Raw genomic sequence first — 16423 nt, 5'->3', positions numbered from 1 at the left:
AAGATAGGCCAAATCATACGCACCAAGTAGCCCCACCATAGGCTGCATCGTAGGAATCGGTGAAGTCCGAACACCATCAAGTCGAACATCTTTGTTTCCTCATTTTTATTTCATTCACATGCTCCAGAAATCAAATGTGATGAGTCCCAAACTATGTAACCACCGAGCACCAAGAACAATATCCGTTCCTCGCAACACCAACGGATACAAGTCCACAATGATGTCATGTCCTTGCACCCGTATACCGACTCAGCAACACAAGCTCTCTGCCCTAAGCTTCGTGCCGTCTCCAATAGCAACGTCAAACACCGTAGTCAGTTTGGCATCCAAACCCAATCTCCTCACTAGCCTCTCGTCTAGAAAGTTGTATATACTTCTTGAATCGATGAGGATGTGCACATAATGCTTTCTAACGAGTCTGTCTACTTGTAACGTCCTCGGCGCGGAAGTACCTGAATATGCATGTATCAATATTTCAGCTTGGATATCTTCTTCTACGCCCTCATCAACAGTCTCCTCATGGGTCTCCTCTTGACATTCTCCATTATCAACTACCTCATCATTCTCCTCAAGATCATTGATAAGCATCACACTTTTGATCGATTTAGAACACCGATGACTAGGGGTGAAACGTTCATCACATCGAAAGCAAAGGCCCTTGTTCTTCGCTCCTCCACTTGGGCAGGTGTGGGAGTTCGAACAGGGGGTCTAGTGCCTTCTCTAATGTCAGAAGAATGTCTCAAAGATGGTCGTGGTCTAGTAGTCGCAACCGCTATTTTTGAAACCGTAGAATTTCCACCTAGCGTTCTAGGTGCAAACTGCCTATCTCAGTTGCCCCAATTAGTTTTCGCTGCCATCTTTAGAGCCCTATGCTTTTGTTCCATCCTCATGGACTTCTCAAAGGCCTCCTCAAGAGTAGTAGAACATAGAGCACGGATATCCGCTTGTATCTCCTCTCGCAGCCCTAAAATAAATGTACTCATCAATATACGTTCGGGCCACGGTGGCTCACAACGACTACTAACTCTTTCAAACTTAGCTTGGTACTCCAATATGGTAGTCTTTTGAACTATCTTGCTTAATGTGGCAGCAAAATCTTTATATGCCGCTGTCCCAAATCTGCGTGTAATACTCCTACAAAAATTAGCCCATCCAGTAAATCCACTACCACGAATAATCGATCTATATCAATGCAATGCCGTTCTATGGAGGTGAAAGCTTGCTATTTAGACTTTTGCATCTTTCGCTGTACTTTGACAATCAAAATATTGTTCAACTTGAAACACCCAATCCGTTGGATCACCATCTTAGAATTTTGGAAAGTCCAAGCGTGCGGTTCTCTCCCGAATAGCGTTGTCGAGTTCACAAAAGATCTTTGGTTCAGGTCTAAATTTTTGTGTATGTTGATCACCTTCTCTAAATCCTCGAGCACGCCCATCACCAACTCCATAGGGATTAAACTCATCCTCAAAGTGCCAATCTTCCTCATCGATGAAGTGCACTAGTGCCGCACGCCTCTCGGGTTCCACCACCGCTTGTCTTGGGTTTTGTAACGAAGGTGGGGGGATGATGTGAAGGCATAGGTAGGAGGGGATCATTGACACTCATATGACGTACCTGAACCTATGGGGTATCAGTTCTATGGGGTCCTACTGCTGCTTCTTGAAACTCCGTTCGTCATCGAGGAGATGACGAACCCAATCAATTCACAACATATTCTTTGAATTCATTGTGATCCTTTTATATGTTGTCAACTCTTTGCAACAATGTTTGGAACATGTCCCTTAGTTTATCCATATTCAAACCCGTGGATGTTGGTTGACTCGGTCCTGCCGTGTTCGCTTCAAAAGGAATCGGCCTCATGGTTAGGATCATTGTACATTGAGTCATCTCTTATCGGTGTGCTCTTCATAGGTCTCCTTGTTGATATCATCTTCCTTATTTCAACCATTAATGGAGGTCTGAGGTTCGCCTACTCTGATACCAATTTGATGGTCTCTAATACCAAATTGATAGGCTCTGATACCAAATTGATAAGTTCTGGAACTAAAGATAGGCTACGCTAAGATTCCTTCAAGATCTGAATTTATTATATAAATCAGTTAGTGCAACTGTGGGAAAATATTTGATAGATATTCTTCGGTAGTCAGAAAATTATAAAACAAATTGTATTGGATATGCAACTTTCTGATCTACAACTTTCATATTTATGCCCTTCGCAGATTCGTATTATAGCAGGGATGAAAACACAGAATAATGTGGGTGATGGTGGTGGTGACGGGTGGAGTGGATGTTAGGGTTATAGATGGGTATGGAGATGAGGGTGGATTGTGGAAGTGATTAAGGGAAGTAGACGAAGGGAACGAAGTGGTCGAGATTCCAAAGAAGAGGAGTGGCTTGATTGTAACGCCCCCGCCCGGCACGGACACGTGCACGCCCACGCGCCCATACGGCACGCGCGACGCACGCGACAGGTCAGGCGGGGCCCGTCACGCACAGATACACTCATGTGCACATACAATCATGACATCATCAAATAACACCTGCTAACATATCTATGATCACATAATCTATCACCAAATAAATCATACTCTTAACCAAATAAACCTGTTAACATATGAATATCAAAATACACAATAATACACACTAGACCGCTACATAATCTGGCAGGACCCACACAGGCCACAACAAACCATCAAGATACAACTAAACAACTGATACAAGAGTACACTATGATTCGACCTGTATTATACAAATCATCATCTAATACAAAAGAGTACAAATATCAAATATTGGTACAACTCAATTTCTATATAAACTATCATCTATGCCATCTCGCATCTATAGCTCACCTCATCATCACTCTAAAATATCTTCTCAAGTCGCTATCACGTATCACATATCTGAGGGGTTAGAAAAGAAATAAAGAGAGTCATGAGCAAAAGGCTCAGTGAATAGACCTTACCCCGAATCAGTGATGCCAAATAGAGAGTAAATCATGTACTGGATAATATGAATCAGAAAGAGTATCATGTCATGAATGAGTATATGAATGTATCCTCAATAATATATAAATAAAAAGTAGATAACACGTCATAACTGATAAAAGTATATAATCCTCGACCATGAGTAAACAAATCTCCATGTCATCTATCATCATAACTCTCTCTCAAATATGACACATGATGCATGCCGACCATGACCATGTTATGATATCAAATGCAATCATATGTGATGTATATTGACCACTCGATAATCAGGTAATCAGATGATAATGAAATTATATGCATTTCTTAACATCTCAATCATCAATGTCATCTCTATATGTCATCATCATACTAGACCACTGTGCATAGTCAACACCCGGTACCCGGTCTCAACATCATGCCCGAAGGCTCAGAGCATACTCTGCCATCCGCAAGGAGTATCTCAAATATAACCATACCCTGCCATCCGCTAAGGGTATCAACATCCATCCAGACCGGGCACCCTTCTAGCTGATAGAAATCTCGTGAGGATAACTCGCCACATATGCCCTGGCGAACGGCATGTGTCCGAATGTCTGCTGCGCACACAGACTAACGACCTCGGACGTAAGGCCAACAGGATCGCGACCATGTCGAGCGATCAATCATCCACCAAGCGCGTCCTAACCCTCGCGCCCACTCGGGTATCCTCACGCTTTCTATCAACTATCCTATCAATCACATTTCATGCTTTCCTTCTAAATGATAGATCATATGCATATATCCAGTACAATAACAAGTCAATGCATAATCGGAATTTAGGTGGAATAGGAATCAAGAGCAAAATGATGTAATGCAAACTCCAACCATGTATCTAACACATGCATACTCATACTAATCTACCACATGCATACTCATGATAGAAATCATCCCGACATAAAATCATAACAGCATAATCATCTCCAATCATCTCTATATATCACCAATGTATTCATATCCCAGATCAGTCTAATCAAATGCATGATAAAATATGCTTGACTGAAATCATCTCTATATAAAGTCATATAATCATGCTGGAGGCCAAAACATGCATGTACAGAATATACAATATATCCTAATTTGAGAAAGGGACCTAGGGGATAAGACTACTCACCGTCTGATCAGAAGATACAAACCACGCATCTCTCACGTCCGTCAGGTAACCGAGTGACACTCATCGCTAGCAAGGTCCACGGGGTCTCAAATAAGGGGTTCGGGATCGTCTGAAAATGTTTAAGTAACATAAAGTTAGTTGTTTATCCCATTATAATCCGTTCGAGTAAAATATGATGATTTATTAGATTTTAGAATTTCTACTTATTTTTATAATTGGCTAGATTTTTATTATAAATAAAATATAAATATAGATAAAAACCTAATTATAATTAAATTATATCTTGATTAATTAGGGACTATGTAGCCATTATCTTCTTTGTTATAAAATAATAATGTATAATAAATTAATAGAATTACTTAAAAAAATGTATATCATAAGAATATTAGAATATAAATCTAATAATTATAATTTACAAATTTATCTATTAATCTAATATACATATAAGTAAGTAAATAAATAAATATAAGTATTACCTATATTTATGCCTAATTAATCATTAATTATAAGAATTATCATTAATAAAATTACATTGAAGGATATATAATATTATTAAAATAGTTAATGTCTAAATAATCTATTTGCATTAATTAAGAAGCAAAATGCTTAAATAAATAACATAAATAAACTAATTAATTAATAATTTAATTACAACTGCCATCAGTGCTGGGCCGAGCCCAACACTGTGCAGAAAGAGAAAAGAGGAGTTGAGGAAGAAGGAGAAAAAGAAAGAAAGAAGGAAAGAAAGAAGAAGAAGAAGAAGAGGAAGAAGAAGAAGAAGAAGAAGAACAGAAGAGAAAGAGAAGAAAGAGGAGGGGTGAGGGAGGCGGTTGCGGACCCGGGCCGGCGGGGAGGGCACCGGCCGCTGCTGGCCAGCCAGCGGCCGGCCTCTCGCCGGTGGCTCGGCTCCGACAAGCCCACCCTCGGGCAAGAGAGAGAGAGAGAGAGAGAGAGAGAGAGAGAGAGAGGAGCTCACCGGCGCTCGTGGAGGTGGCGACGGCGACGACCGGCCTCGGCGAGAGAGAGAGAGAGAGAGATAGAGAGAGATTTAAAGAGAGAGAGAGGGAAGGCGGTGGAGGAGGAGTAGTGGCGGCGCCGGGGCCCATCGCGGCCAGTTGGCCGCAGGCGCGTGGCGCCCCACCAAGCTGCATGAGCAGCTGGCATGGGCACGAGGTCGGCCACAGTGTGGCCGGTCGCGTCGTGCCCATGAATTTTTTTTTTTTTTTTTTTTTTGGTGGATTGGGTTGTTACATCGATAGTCGACGGAGATTAGAAGTAAGGAGAAACCTTACTAACAGTAGAGGTGGAAGGATAGTGAAGAGGGAGGAGGGAGGAGTCTAGAGAGAAGATAGGAGGTAAGAAATCAAGAATCTAATAGCATAATGAAGTTGGTTGCCATCCACATATTTATAGAGGCTAGCCAATAAGTCCTAAAATAATATGAAATCCTAATTCTAAAGGATTCCCATCGATCGCGTTCGAACACACTCGATCACGTTCAAACGCACTCAAAAAGCCTATTCTCTGGATTTGCGAATGTGACACAGATGTTTGAACACAGGCGTTCACAAGGCATTCGAACGCGGGCATTCACAAGGCGTTCACAAGGGCGTTTGAACGCGACTCCACCTGCGTTCAAACACGACCTATAGGAATTTTATTTTAATAAAAATAAATACCTAATGCAATATAAAAAGATTCTAACTAAGTGTATCAAGCTCTATAGTTCCCCTTCATATCATTAAAGGGCTAGAGTGGAGCTCTCAGTCCTAGATTTCTAATAGACAACTTTGAAGTTGTTGTTGCAATACCAATTACTTCAGAGTTGTTGTTGGAGTGGAGCTCTCTAAGGTTCTTGGACGCAAGGCTTCAACGTCCACCCGTAATTCACTTCGCAACCCAGCTAAGAAGTTAGATTTCAGCAAGGCGTCCGGCCATGGTGGATCACAACATGCACTAATCCGTTCGAACTCTTCTTGGTACTCTATGACTGTAGTTCGTTGTATCATCCTAGTGAATAGCGCATCAAAATCTTCATATCCAGCAGCCCAAACCTTTTCACAATGCCCCTTGTAAGGTCAGCGCATATCCCAAGCCGTCTGTTCCTTGCAGCGCTCTAATACCGATGAAGGGTTGGTCGTTCAAAATAAAAGCTTGCTAGCATCACCTTGGAGTCTTCCGGCGTTCTTTAGAACTCAAAAAATTATTCAGCCCTGTATATCCAATCAAGAGGATCACCACTTTGAAATTTTAGAAAATCAAAGCGTACCGATCGACCCTATACACCGAAATCATTGTTAGGATTGCAGCCTTGACCCAGCCTAGCCATGAGAGGGTGTTGTTGAGGTCGGTATGCATCCCTTCTCTGCTGTATGAAATCACACCAGTGTTTCACCTCATCATACTCCTCCCACTCCTCATCATCTTTAGTAAAAGTTCACACCCAAGCCCTAGGGTTCTCCTCGGGTTGCACTAGTCTAGGGATAACCAGGGCTTCTCATACCATGGGGTGTGGAAGGATCGGCTCATGGTGGTGGATGATGTATCTGTCGATAGAGCTAACCAGACCCAATGTTTGACGCAGATGTGTTAAGGTCTCGTCCTGTTCCAACATCAATCCATGAATTGTTTCGCGAGTGGCGTGGTGGTCTTCCTTATTCTCATCACTAGCCTTCACCAATCTTTCCAAGATTATATTGGTCAGTGCCAAGGCAGTCATCAATGCGGACACTAGGCCTTCCACAGTCATTGGACTTTCTGTGGAAAGATCCACTTTTCGTGCTTCATGCCTTGGTGTTTCCATGTTTGCGCCCTCCTTCGTTACATTTAGATCTTCCGTTTGCCTTCTAGAAGCCATCACTCGAGTTGTCATCATCAATGATATGTCTAAGGTTAGCCTGGCTCTAATACCACTTGATATATTTAGGGATAATAAGAGTGCAACAATCTGAAGATAAGCCCAAATTCTCCTTAGGGCAGAACTTTTGGCAAAATATGTGGGAGATTTAACCATCAAATAGATCTGTAACTTAGATAGATTATTCCTCTTGAAGTAAGGATTCTAGCGCAACTAAGATCATATCGATCGGGCTTGTAGATCAAAAGTTATGGGAAAATTACTGATCGTGGGTCAAATAGTGGTGTGGGTAACGTGAGTAATGGAATAGGAAAATAATGGTTCGGTTTTGTGGAGGTTGGTGGTTATGGTGGTGGGATAGAGCATAAAGCTAGACGAAGGGAGAGAGAGTGGACCAATCCTTGAGAGACAAGGGGCAATGGTTAGATGAAGGAAGGAAGAAGACGACGCCCAAGATTAGATGTCGTTGGAGGAAAGAGAGAGAGTTGGGAAGGAAAACATTAATATTTCATCAATAATTTCCAATTAGGTTGCCTTCCACATATCTAGAGGCTAACCTATCAATAAAATAATTAAAAGATAATCTTAAGATAATTAAAAGATATCCTAAGATAATGCAGTTTGCCGTTCGAACGTGGATTTCGTATTCTCTGTCGTTGCAAACGTGTGCAGGCGTTCGAATGGCGCATTCGAACGCACTAAATACATTATTTATTTTTGTGAATGTATGCAGGCGTTCGATAGTCGCGTTCGAACGCCTGCATACATTCGCAAAAATAAATAATGTATTTAGTGCGTTCGAATAGTCGCGTTCGAACGCCAGAAGTCTCATTCGAATGCGACTGCCAGAAATCTTCTAGAAATCCCATTCTTCCCAAAACAAAAGTTATTTTAAAAATAAAAACTAAACAAAAGTCATAACTAGCTGAATCTTATCACCTAGCAACACTATTGATGATCCTACGCGTGGATGACATCATTAGGAAATATATCGTGCATATGCTCATTTACACAGGGAGTACACACATCCTAGATGAGTAGCTAGTTCAAAATATCGAGCTCACTTCCGAATTGACGATAGGATTAAATGTCACCATTGGCAATGGGATGACGCTCTAAGTTGACTGTATTTATAGTGCTATTCAGGTGTGAGTCCAAGGGTATTCCTTTGTCATGGATTTGTATCCGATTGCACTCTAAGGAGTAGATGTCATCTTGGGGATGTAGTGGCTACAAAGATTAAGGTCAGTCACTTTTGATTTTGGTAAGATGTGCCTTACTTTCAAGCACAACAACAAGAAAGTGCGACTTGATGGAATTCGACTGTATTAGAGAGCATCCTTGCAGCCACTTCAAGGCTTATTGAACATCATTGACCAAGCATATTTGCTATAGTTGGCTCCTATTGAGCTTGAGAAGACACAACCGAGCAGGTATAGCTGATAATTTTGCTCATCTTTCTCAAGAGTTTTTAGTCCTCTTTGAGGAGACGAAGGGATTATCACCGGAGTGTGAAGATAGAGGTCTAGTTGAGTGGCTTGGACGGACCACCGACAAGACGACGTGGGAGATGGAGGATGAATTGATAGATCATTTCCCCACTTTGCACCTTGAGGACAAGGTGAGGGAAGTATGGTAGGTTGTTATAGTTCTTGATTATGATACGAATGGGACATGACTAACCCGCCTCAAATTGGATCATTTTTTATATTTATTTTGTATAAAAAATAAGAAATTCTAGTTGGTGCATTCAAATGCCCGAAAGAGCCCTTAGAACGATACTTTTGAACACCTCCGTAATGTTCGTACATACATAACACTATTTTTGGTTGTACGAATGCGATGGATGAGTGTTCGAATGCTCGTCAATTAAATTGTTTCATATTAGAGGTTTATTTATGATTTTTGAATGATTGGCTAGCCTCATAATATGAGGAATAGTAGTTACTTTAGGATTATTGATAATTGGAGCTTTTGTTTTGCATCTAGGCTTGAGCCAATTTTCTCCTTTCTCCTTTCTCCTTTCTCCTTTCTCCTTTCTTCCTCTCGATATCCATCCCATGCTTCATTCTACTGTCGAGGTTAATCCTCTGTCACTTCTCTCTCCTCAATTTAGTTAGCAGCCATACATAGAAGCTCATTTCTCCATCCTTATCTTGTTCAAGGTACTATCCCCATCTTCCATAGCCATTATCCACTTTCATTCCCTAACCCTAACCCAAACCTTAACTACATCATCAACTTTCATCATCCATGTCCATCCTGTCATCTCCTGACCTTTAGTCATTATTTTATCTATATCTTTTGATTTACCTACCTGATCGACAAGATTCCAGTTTATTGGATTTCTAACTTTTAAAGGAACAACATATCGGAATCTTAGATCATTTCAAGAGTTTTTATTTATTTAACTAATTATAGTTATCTTACTACTATCTCGAATTTGTCTCTTACTGTATTAATTAAAAAGTGATTAGAGAGACTTGTATAAAAAATTACAAACTTGACATATTTAATAATAAATATAAATATGACGTATTTAATAATCAGATTAGACGAGTCAACTCGTTTATCATTTGAACCCGATTATATTAAAACCCAAACACATTTAAAGCCTTCACATTGTGTTAAAATTTGCCACCCCTTACTAATAAGTAGTACAATTATGAAAATTATACCCATTAGGTATGAACACGATAGGGGATTATGAAAATCATTGCACTCGAACGACATTGATCAAGCTAGGCCATCAACGTTGCAGAATTAAATTATGTGAACTCGCTCTTAACAACAAAATAAACCACTTAATTAATCCAAACCTGCAAATTCCTCTTGTTTGCCACCTGATTTGACTATGACAGCAGATTAGGTTAACCCCTTATTTTGAGATCGTGTTGAAGATGAATAGACTTATCCATCATCATCCCACTGGCATTTCCAATAGGAGGGATTGGCTAAACATTGTTATATATATATATATATACTCAGCGCAATAATTACTAGTGGAGAGTCCATTTAGGATATATGTTTGTAAACCGACACAATGGTGCAATATTTGGTAGAGAAAAAGCTTCATTATTTAACACTCCATATCCTTCATCATTAATAAGCGCGCATCCTTACAACTTGAGGAAGAAGACACCAACATAAAACAAACCATTGAATAGAGGGGAACACTTTTTAAGAATAATATATCTATCAAACTATATATATCTTAACACTTTATGTACAACAAATTGCCGAGTAAAGTATGGCTTCTCTTTCTTCATCTCATGATCAATTGACCAGCTTCAGAGGTCGGATCATAGCATTGTCTTCGTGATCTAGAATCTGCTCAAAAAGATTACAAAATTGGTTAGCTTTATCCATAAGTTAAATATTATGATAGGAGAGAAAAAAAAAAAGTATACTTGCAACCTATTAGATGTTAGCAAGCATCTGAACTCTAGAAATTCCATGACAAATATAGGGATCAAATTAAAACTGATATCATGCAAGCAGATCAAGATCTTTGCAACGTAGTATAAAAGCATGCATTAGCAAAATAAATTTCTTTTTGGATATATACACCTCAAAATTTTCTTATATTTATATGTTTTTAATTTCATATTTACATGTATATTGTTCAAATACATAGGTATCTTTGAACAAATGAACAAATAAGTAATGTTAGAAGGGCATACATGCGAAAAGTCAAAAGAAACTTACGTGGCAATGGTAGACATATCCCGGCTCCGCCGTCGCGTCAAACGGGTAGGTGGCGTTGGTGTCAATGAGCTTAAACTTCACCACCACCGTCGTCATGTACCCGGGCTCTATCTTCACCATGTTCTTCCACGTCCTCTCGTACTTCGGTACTGCCACGGTCCTCCCAACCGCGTGCGTCGCCACGTTGCACTTGACGGCGTCGCCATACTTGGTCATGCAGTTCGTGAACGTCGCCGCGTCCACCAGCTCCCGCACCCGCACCGCCTGGAAGTTCGCAAGATGGAGGTGGAGCGGGTGGTTGTCCGGCGTCAGGTTGATCACCTCCCACACCTCCGTGCTCCCCGGCCGCGGCGTCTCCGTCGCCGGGTCCTCGAACCGCTTCCCGTTGATGTACAGATGGGTAGGGTTACCCGTGGCGCTGTCGTACTCGTAAAACGTTATGTACCTGTTCATGGAATTATTATTGTACTTTACACTCTTCTTTTTATTTATTATTGTTTAGGTCCGTAGATTTTTCCTTTGTTGCTGGAAATATAGTACATTAATTAGGCCTACTTATAGTACCTCTTCACCGACGCCTCCCGCTTGTCGGCCTTCGGGTAATTCAGCAATCTCGCCGGTATCCTGGACTCGTCGGACTCGACTCGGCTGCCTATGACAAACTTCATCACTTTGCCGTTTAGTCCATTTGGTGCACTCCCGTTCGGGTACGGGTAGGGCGCCGAGTTCAGTACCTCGGCATAGGAGGTAGCAGACTTGGCGAAGTCGATGACGACATCAAATGTTTCTGCCGGTGAGATGAGAACAGTAGGTGTTTTGACGGGTTTGGATAAGTAAGAGGTGTCAGAGCCGATGACATAAAAATGGAGGTTGTTGGACAGTGAGAGGTTGAAATAACGCGCATTACTACTGTTGATGATTCTAAAGCGATAACGTCGGCGGCGGACGGCAAGGAAGGGCCAGGCCTTGCCGTTGACGGTGACGGCCTCGCCGAAGTACTCGGGCTGCCATTCGGGGTGGATGGAGGGGTTATCGCCTGTGGCGTTCATGAAAAGGGAGCCATCGGCGTAGAAGCTACGATCGGCGAGGATGAGGTGGTGGTCAAACTCATCGCCGGAGGGGAGGCCGAGGGAGGTTTCGACGCTAGGGTTACGGAGGACGTAGGCGCCTAAGAGGCCGGCGAGCAGATTGGCACGTGTCAAGCCGACGGCGTGGTCGTGGTACCACAAGTTGCCGGGCCCCTGGATGTTAGGGTAGGTGTAGGTGGGCTGGGTCCACGTCGACCCGACGTCGCGGAAGCCGGCGGTGAACCACGCAAAGGCGTGGCCGTCGGACTGCGGCGGATGGACGCCGCCGTGAAGGTGGACGACTGTGGGGACGCCGCCGTGGGGCGGGACAGCCGACGGGATGGTGCGGTCGAGCGGGAGGATGTGGCGGCGCGGCAAATGGTTCAGCCACGTCACGCGGAGGGGAACGCCTTGGAGAGCCTCAATGGTGGGTCCCGGGAAGGTGGCGGATTCCTCGCACGTGCCAAACACGAACAGCGTCGTCGCCGGCAGGTCCCGGTGGAATTTCTTCATGCATGGATTAATTTTAATTGATTATCTCAGTATATATAAAATTATTGCTAGGAGAAAAAACAAATATTGAGACTTGGGAGAGAAGAAAATGACGAGGAAATAGTTTTTTTGATAACAACATAATAACAAATCTAATGCCTAAGACATTGACATTTTTTGATATGATCTACTAATTATAGCTTCTAGGATTAGGGAAAGAATTAGAGATATTAATTAGCCTTGCTGGTCAAGTATGTTTGTTAATAAGTCCAATTGTAGCCAAGAATACTTGAATTCATCTTAATCCTTTACTTCATGGTAACATAATTTATTAATTATCATAATTATACTCAATCTAATTAGAAGACACGAGTATGACAATATAGTCAAATGGCAATTAGAGTATTGTTAGTTTAGCGAGGGTTTGTATATCCTTAACTTATCAACCTTCCATATCTCTTTCCTGCAAGCAACTGCAAATTGACACAAATATAGTTGAATATTCGAATTCCTGTACGTTAATTTTCAACCTCTCTTTTGACCTGCTTGATGACAAATTTGTTACGTAGGAGAGAGCTACATAGAAGGATAAGCCTCTAGTAAAACTTCGCAGTTCACATATTTTTTAAAGGAAATTACTACTACGAACAAATTATGTATTCCTCTTTCTCTCTCCCTTCTAGCTCCAAATCTTCGATCTATTTAAAAGTAATAACCATAAAGATGGTATATCTTATATTAAAATTAATTAATGATCGATCTCACGTACCCATTTCTTCTTATACATGCCAAGTGTGAGATTAACAGGCTTTGGCGAGCCATCTTTCATTGAGTAGCCATAGATCTTGGGCATCTTGGGGAGGTGATCGACGTACATTTTTAGTGAACCAGCCACCATTTGAAGGATCTGCTCGGTTACAGGAGGTGGTGCTCTAATTCCAGCAGCTCCAGTGATGAATATTATTAATAAGATAATTATCTCCAACTTACCTCCCATTTTCATAACTTTTCCTGCGAAAAATAGCACTAGTTTAGATATATACACTAGCAAAAGTAGCTTTATTACGTGCCACAGAAAGTGATCATAATGGCGATTAGACAACACTTTGATTTATTAAATTAATCGTCCCACAGAGGAAATAAATAATAGATGTGGTTCCATTATCTTTTGTTCAACTAGTTAATTAACATGACAAAATCAAGCATATTTATGATCACATAATTTAATCTGCTCCATAAATCTAGAACATAAGGAACACAAGTTAGAAAATTAAGTGCCAATCCTTAGGTGCTAGCAGTAAAGGTTAAATTAATTTTGGAAGTGATAAGGGATATATGTTGTTTTGGGAGAAACTTATCATGATAGATACTGCTATTCCTTCTCTAGTCACGGTACCTATTTTGATTTCTAAGCTTCTTAACAGTTAGCCACTTCTAAGTCATACATGATGTATCATAAATTAAACCATGCCAATATAAATACTTTAAAATCAATAAGGAAATGATGCAATAAACTTTAGCTTTCCTAGAGTACTAAATTTATTCAGAGTTATGGCGACTACTTACAAAAGATATAATCAATGAAGCAAGAAATAAGGAACTGAAATGATGAAAAGATTGAACAAACCAACAAGCCAGAGAAAGGAGGAATAAAGGCCAAGATGGATGATGGAATATTAATTGGACAAGGCTAGCTTATGACTCCCCTTTATATAGCACTTCACAATGCCACTTTTATGGACCCACATTTCAAAATAAAGAGTGACAATGTTGCGTGAGTGATGACGGTAAACAGCAAAATCAAATTGAGTTTCAAACATGCATTTCAGGCAGTGTTTGAAGAAACTACAAATTAAACAACTCACATCAACATGGGTCATCGGTCAAGGAGCGCATTAAAACTTTATAGTTATACCTAAATATAATCATTTATTTAATTAATTTCATGGCAGTAGCTTCTTTAATCAGAGTCAATATCCGTAGATCCTAGCTAATGGAAGCCAGCAAATTAAGTAAATGGAATGCCATCCAAGTCTGGGAGTTGTTGGAGGTAACTAATAATCTCGTGATGGATTGATGGATCGATGAAGGCCGGGCTAGATTAAGACTTCCTCCTACGTATGTCTTAATGATTAGATGATGAATTAGGATGCATGCTATATTTCTAATTAAGAAAATTCTTTTTACTCTCCTCAGCAGTGGAACATAATATTTATGTTCATATTTTATTTCATCGAGCCGGGGTTAGTCGATCTTGTGCACTAGAAATAATCTTATTTATATTTGATATTTTAATCATATAATGCATTAACATCTAATATGGCTGTGAACTTAGAGTTAAACTCAAGGATAATAAAGTATTTTTTGCTACTTTTTAGGTTGGAGACAACTACAAGCATCGCTACTGGACTTTTGTAACTGTACATAGCAATGGTAGAGTAGAGTGAGAGCTACCTATAAGCAAAGGGATGGTCCCATTCTAATTGCTGCTTCCTGACAAAATCTACAGAAGTACAGAGTTTCTCTTGCTTGAGGGCCTAAATTATGTATGTCGCCATGCATCTTAATTTGGACAGACTCTTAATCTTTCATTCTCTCATTTAAGATATTTATGATTGATTCCTTTTTCTTCTATAATTTACATATGACACTTTAATTAGCTCAATTAAACTAATCAATCTCTAATAGTTTGATATAAAAATAGCAATATTCCATTAGAGATTATAAGTTGAAATTTCAAAATGTTAACTTCTAAATACTTTTGTTTAAACGGCAATTACAAAAAATTCAGACTTTCAAGAATATTTTTCTCGAAGTTATTTTAGTAAATTTGGTTTAGTGTGGGATTAAGGGAAATGAGTCAAGTACTAAACAAATTATAGACAAAATGATGGGTCAAATTATAAATTACTTGAAGATAGAATAAATCACAAAACTAAAATGCACGGTGTTATATGTGTTAGGATTTTAGCATGGGCAAATATGTATAAATATTTTAAGTATTTTTATACATATATATATATATATATATATATATATATATATATATATATATATATAAGCAAATCTATAAGTCTTTGATAAGATTTGGTTTAAAGACTTTTAAAATTTGAAGCATTTAAGTCAACACATTCACAGACTCGAATGCACCTTACAAGTGAACACATATAGATGTGGTGATTTGGCCATTTGAACACACTCGACAATCGTTTATAGTGCGTTTACACATACGGATAACATCCTTTGGCCGTTTGAACACACTTGGAGGCCATTTGAATTTTACAAAATTTGGGATTCCATGAGAAGAAAAGTTGATTTGGATTTGACTTCATCTCTAAGAACTATTTTTCTTATCTCTAAGAGAATTCATAGAGAATCTTTGAAGATATATTTATCTTAATACTTATTTTATCTTCAAAAGATATTTACTTTATCTCTAACAGATATTTACCTATCTCTAAATGACACTTATCTTATTTCTAAGAAGTATATAAATGGTTTTAATATAACCCTAGGATGGAGTACTATCAAGGTATTAAAATGGAGATCATATTTCAAAAAAGTCATCGATCAATATTTTGATGTCATCTTTTGGAGGCTATTAGAGGTTGCTTCTTTGCTTTAGATAGAACGTGCTGAATCATTCTTAACTTTATGCATCTACATTAGATTTGGAAGAACTATGTTTGAAAATTTATCTCAGATGGAAGGATCTATCTCGGGAAGCAGTGTCGCGGGGTCTAGCGAGAAAAGTTGGTATAGATTGAGTCATGGGAATCGACAAATAATCTGTAAGCTCGTTGTTAATTGCTATAAATTTTAGCGATTAGTTTTGATCCGAGCTTGAGGTTTTTCCATGTAAACAATCTTGTGTTTGCAATTGACCTTTTCATGATTTATTTTTTCACATATTATTATCGATTGCGTGTGATAGATCTCTCTCCTAGAGCATTTCTTATATTTTTCAATTAGTATAAGAGCATACATAAGGATTTATGTAAGTTTTAGTTTTTCAATTGGTATCAAAGCAGACTTTCTTATCTTAGAGAGAGATCCTTTAGGAGATGAAGTTTTTTTTTTTTAAATGTATTGATAAACCTCTCGTGTTAAATAGATCTAAAGATTCATATTGATAAATATGGTGTATGCTTTTCAAAATTTGATGAGGATAATGATATTG

General features: G+C 39.5%; 1 protein-coding gene across 2 annotated transcripts; it reads right to left on the bottom strand.

The window, feature by feature from the left end:
• Positions 1–10047: 10047 nt before the first annotated feature.
• Positions 10048–13919, bottom strand: LOC140765436 (multicopper oxidase LPR1 homolog 1-like). Of its 2 annotated transcripts, none has more exons than XM_073104523.1 (5): positions 13871–13919; positions 13013–13254; positions 11249–12258; positions 10685–11129; positions 10048–10306 (listed from the first exon to the last, which is right to left on the bottom strand). In XM_073104523.1, exons 2-5 carry the CDS (start codon positions 13244–13246, stop codon positions 10253–10255), a joined length of 1743 nt encoding a protein of 580 aa, XP_072960624.1. In that variant the 5' UTR covers positions 13247–13254; positions 13871–13919; the 3' UTR covers positions 10048–10252. The 2 variants fall into 2 exon arrangements, with proteins under 2 accessions (XP_072960624.1, XP_072960623.1); XM_073104522.1 differs by having other exon boundaries at positions 13810–13898.
• Between the last annotated feature and the right edge of the window lie 2504 nt (positions 13920–16423).

The sequence above is a fragment of the Typha angustifolia genome, chromosome 8 (assembly GCF_048772165.1).
Source record: "Typha angustifolia cultivar Huaian chromosome 8, ASM4877216v1, whole genome shotgun sequence".
Lineage (NCBI taxonomy): Eukaryota > Viridiplantae > Streptophyta > Magnoliopsida > Poales > Typhaceae > Typha > Typha angustifolia.
The sequence above is the reverse complement of the archived record's forward strand: the minus strand, read 5'-3'. Positions and strand labels throughout refer to the sequence as shown.